Source organism: Myotis davidii, unplaced genomic scaffold (genome assembly GCF_000327345.1).
Source record: "Myotis davidii unplaced genomic scaffold, ASM32734v1 scaffold499, whole genome shotgun sequence".
NCBI lineage: Eukaryota > Metazoa > Chordata > Mammalia > Chiroptera > Vespertilionidae > Myotis > Myotis davidii.
Genome location: NW_006290677.1, coordinates 376,181 through 380,682, shown reverse-complemented (window position 1 = coordinate 380,682; position 4,502 = coordinate 376,181). Strand labels below are relative to the sequence as shown.

The following is a 4,502-nucleotide window of genomic DNA, read 5'->3' as shown; positions in this document are numbered from 1 at the left end:
AAAAAAAAAAAAAAGATTTAAGAGGACGAGGTATTCATCCTGTTATCCTCTTTAAGTTACCCTTTATGCTTTCCTTTGGAACCCAGCTACCACAGTGTGAGGAAGTACAAACTAGCAAGGTGGAGAATCTTCACAGATAGGCCCACAAAGAAAAACTAAGGTGCCCAGAGCCAGCATATACCAGACAGCTGTGTGAACAAGCCTTCAGAAGGACCCAACCCCAGCTTTCCAATCTGTAGCTGAAGCCCCAGACATCATGGAGCAGAGACAAGCTGTGTCTGAGAGCCAAACTCCTCGCTCAGTCCTGAGCATAAATAAATGGTTATTTTATGCCACCAAGTTTTGGGATAATTTGTTATAAAGCCATTGTTAAGTAAACAAAACACCTAATGATAGACTGAATTAAAAAAGAAATTATTTGCAATGCCTCAGACCTGTCTGCTAAATTTATAAAAGTGCTAACAGTTGTAAACTTATCTCAGTTTTTTTTAGCTTACCTCCAAACTTCCCGAATGTGCTGCCCAATGTAAAGGGGTAAATTTATGGAGAATATCAACTTCATTAATGCTGACTCCACGTTCTACTATTTCTGAAAGTTGCTTTACATCTCCAGCGCGTACTGCGTCATGTATGCTACTAAAATGCACCTTCTTCCTGGCGCCTACTGAAAAATCAAATTGCTTAAAATGTATTACAGTGCCAAAAAATAGAAAAAGACTAAAGCAATAAAAAGAAAGCACAAAATCACTTTGACTTTCCAAATAATTTAATACAAAGATGTGTATGATTAACATCTTCTTAATCAGACTTCCATTTCAGTTCTAATGTCTAAAAAGCATGTAAGTATCATTCCTTTATACATGACTGATCAGAGAACTGAGGTCTCAGCAAACTACCACCCTGAATCTGGAAAGATGGGCAAATACAGAGAAACACAGTTAAGTTCAGCTCACCTAGAGCAGAAGCCACTGGAGCCATGAACAACTTAGAAGCACTTAAATGTGGAATCATTGAGGGATTTTAAACAGAAGACTAATAATGATCAGATTTGTAATGCTGGATTTATGGGACTGGCTGCAGGCGAGGGGAATTCATTGGGGAGCAAAAATGCAACATTAGAGATTCAGGGGGGCTATGTAAGAAAATAGCTATGGTATGTACAGCAGAAAGATTGAGATCCTCAACCCAGAGAATGGCTTTGGAAACAGAATATTCAAAAAATACTATAAAAAGAGGTTGAACTGAATTTGGATGTAATAGTGGGCAAAATAAGGAAAGAGTATTGGGATAACTTCAAGGAGTCTGGCTAAGTTCTCTGAGTAGTGTGGCACAATTGAGACAGTAAACACTGGAGGACAGAAAGGACATGTGGATACAAAATTATTTTATTTTTGAATTTTTAAAATACATATTTTTATTGACTTCAGAGAGGGAGAGGGAGAAACATCGATAAGAATTACTGATCAGCTGCTTCCTGCACGCCCCCTACTGGGGATGGAGCCTGCAACCTGGGCATGTGCCCTTGACCAAAATCAAACCAGGGACCCTTCAGTATGCAGGCCGACACTCAATCCACTGAGCCAAACAGGCTAGGGCTATTTTTTTTTTTACTCTTTACCCAAGGATATGTTTTTATTGATTTTAGAAAGAGATGAAGGGTGGTGAGAGAGAGAGAAAGAAACATCAATCAGTTGCCTCCCATACACACCCAGACCAGGGATCAAAACCAAAACCTAGCTAGTGTCCTGATAAGGAATCAAACCAGCAACCTTTTGGTGTAGAGCAAGCATGTCAAACTCACGGCCCCCGGGCCGCATGGGGCCAACAACAAATATTTTTGCAGCCCAGCCAATGTATCAGTATATAAGAAACATTTTAATAAAAATTTCGTAACTTAATATTTACAATATCCTGTTATACATAACTAGAGGCCTGTGGCATGAAATTCATGCATGGGTAGGGTCCCTAGGCGGTAGGTGATCAGGGCCAATAGGGGCCTTCCAGCTGCCAGCAGGGGCCTTCCTTCGCTCTGCCTCCTAGTGGTCAGCGCATGTCATAGCCAGCGATAGAAATCCCAGGCTCCGGGTGGAACTCCTGCAGGGACACTTTGCATATCAGCCTTTCATACACATAGATTATTAATAACAAACTAATGACTGATTACTATAATCATTGCATTCATTTCCCTTACGTGCCTTACATGCAGGCACACCATTCCTCTCCATGAATACTAGCAGTGAATATTTTTAGTAACCATTTGCCATGTCATTAGTCTTGGACTGACTTGTTTGGTGTGCGCGACAGGAAATATTTCACTTTCGGAGAACAAGAAATAGGTTTATTTATGTTACGCTTATTAATTTGTGCAGTTATTCAGTGTCTGGTAAGTTAATGTTCAAGAAAAAATATTTTTATTAAAATGTCCTATTACTTTGTTAACGATTACTCATTTAGTTCAGCCCTTTGTATTCAGTATCAAAATGAACATATGTTTCTATGAAAATTGAAGCTTTTGTTTTTTTGCAGCCCACATAAACTTAGCCGTTGAGTTTGACATGCTTGGTGTAGAGGATGACGCTCCAACTAACTGAATCACCCAGCCAGGGCCAAAATTACACTGCAGACATGTGGATTTTAAGGTGCCCCAGAAGAGTTGCAGAAGGGACTTCTACATGAGTCTGCAGCTCAGAGGAGAGATCTGGAGTTCAGATCTCGGTAGTTGATGTGTCCGGCGTTAGGTAGGTTTTTCTGATGCCCGGAAACTGGAACCAATGGCACTCTACTCTTCTTTATAATATTCATCATGCTAGTCTTTATTTGCTCAGTATTTATCTTCCCCAGTAGAAGGTAAGGAATATGCCTGTCTTAATATCCTTAAGACAGAGCACATATTCGGCACTCAATAAATATTTACTGGATGGTTGAATGAATAACACAGATTTGGAAGTCCTCAGTAGGGCTGAAGTCATAGTACATAACATAAAGCACCAGCGATGGCACTGGGGGGCGGGAGGGCGAGAGAGAAGCAACATTTAAGGAGAGGATGGAAGAAAAGTCAGCCAAGAAAAGGGAGAGTCAGCAGAGTGGGAAGAAGAAAACCAGGTCAGTCTAATGTCATCTCCACAGGGTCAAATGCTTCAGAGAAGTCAAGTAAGAGCTTAAAGGGGTTCATAAGATTTAACAAGCGCGGAGATCACTGGGCGAGAAGTTTCGGGAATGTGCAGAGGGAAAGAAAGGGAGTAAAGCTAAAATGAGGAAGGTCTGGGTCTGGGACCTACTGAAAATAGGTCGCTTAGGCGGAAAGAGGAGTGACAGCGGAGAAAGGGAACAGCCAGAAAAGGCAAGGCTGATGCGGGCAGAAGTGCGAGAGGGCGCGTGGCAGCGACGAGGGTCGTCGAAGGCAATTAATCGGACTCACACGGGGTTGCCGACTCCGTGAAGGAAGCGGAGGGGCCCGAAGGGGGTACCCCGGGCATGGTGCGATCCCACGGGCGCCGAGGGGGAAGCGAATCCTGGCCCCTGCTGCTGCGGCGGTCTTCACTCGCTGTCCCCCACGAGTCCCTGCAGCGGCCGTCTTCGTCCTCCCCGGCCCTCTCCCAGGAGCCCCCGCCGCGGGGCCCTCCGTCCGCACTCTCTCTCTCCCAGAAGCCCCTGAGGCGGTGGTTGTAGCCTCGGCCGCTGCTCACCCCGGAGGAGTCGCTCGCCGCGTAGTCGCGGTCGTCACTCACTCCTTCCGAGGAGCTACTGAAGCTGGGGCCGTCATCCACGCTCCCTCCTCCCCAAGAGCCGCTGAGGCGGCGGTGGAGCTCGTCGCTGACCCTCTCCCCGAAGTCGCTGGTTCCGGCTTCTCCGGCGGCTCCCACAGAGTCACTGCTCTGGGCGCCGCCGACCTGACGGAGACCCGCGTCGGTGCTAGGAAAGCCGCGGTCTCCCCTCACACTCTCCCACGAGCTATGAGCGTGGCCACCGTCTCCCCTGACCGTCTCCGGGGAACCACCGCGGCGGCGCCCCAGGTCTTCAAGGACCCTTCTCGGGTCCCTTCTGGAGAGGCCCCCGTCCTCTCTCACTCGTCCCGCAGAGACGCTGCAGTGGCGGTCGTCGTCTTCGCCGATTGTTTCCGTGTCTTCGCTGAGACGAAACTCCTGGTCTTCACTCCCTCTTTCCTCAAGCTGGCCGCCGCGGTGACCGGGTCGGCCGTCTCACAGAAACTGTGGCTGTAACCATTGCACTCCCCAGCCAACTGGTGGAAGTCAAATGAGCAATTCAGGCATGAGTGCTCTAGGAAGAGGGTCTCCTCGAAGGAGCGTTCCAGGGTCCCGGCTCCGGCCGCCAGGTCGGAGCGGTGGAGGAGGCGTCGCCTTGGAAACGAATAAACTTCCGGCTTCCGGCACGCGAGGGTCATTTCCGGTTCCTTGCGGCTTGGCGTCACTTCCGGCTTCCCTCCCTTCACCCTTTGCAAGGCTTGGCCTGCAGACGAATCGGATGGTGGCAGGGACCCGTTT

General features: G+C 47.5%; 1 protein-coding gene across 4 annotated transcripts in view; it reads right to left on the bottom strand.

The window, feature by feature from the left end:
- ANKRD42 (ankyrin repeat domain 42) overlaps positions 1-4,194 on the bottom strand; it is a 45,723-nt gene extending 41,529 nt beyond the window's left edge. For 2 of the 4 annotated variants that reach the window (XM_006763743.2, XM_015563904.1), the window contains exons 1-2: positions 3,419-4,194; positions 498-664 (exon numbers count right to left, since the gene is read on the bottom strand). In XM_006763743.2, the coding sequence (XP_006763806.1) occupies positions 498-664; positions 3,419-3,476 (225 nt within the window). In that variant the 5' untranslated portion in view covers positions 3,477-4,194. Of the gene's footprint in view, positions 1-497; positions 665-3,418 lie in introns of those variants that run through there. The other 2 variants (XM_006763744.2, XM_015563905.1) reach the window with 2 other exon arrangements.
- Between the last annotated feature and the right edge of the window lie 308 nt (positions 4,195-4,502).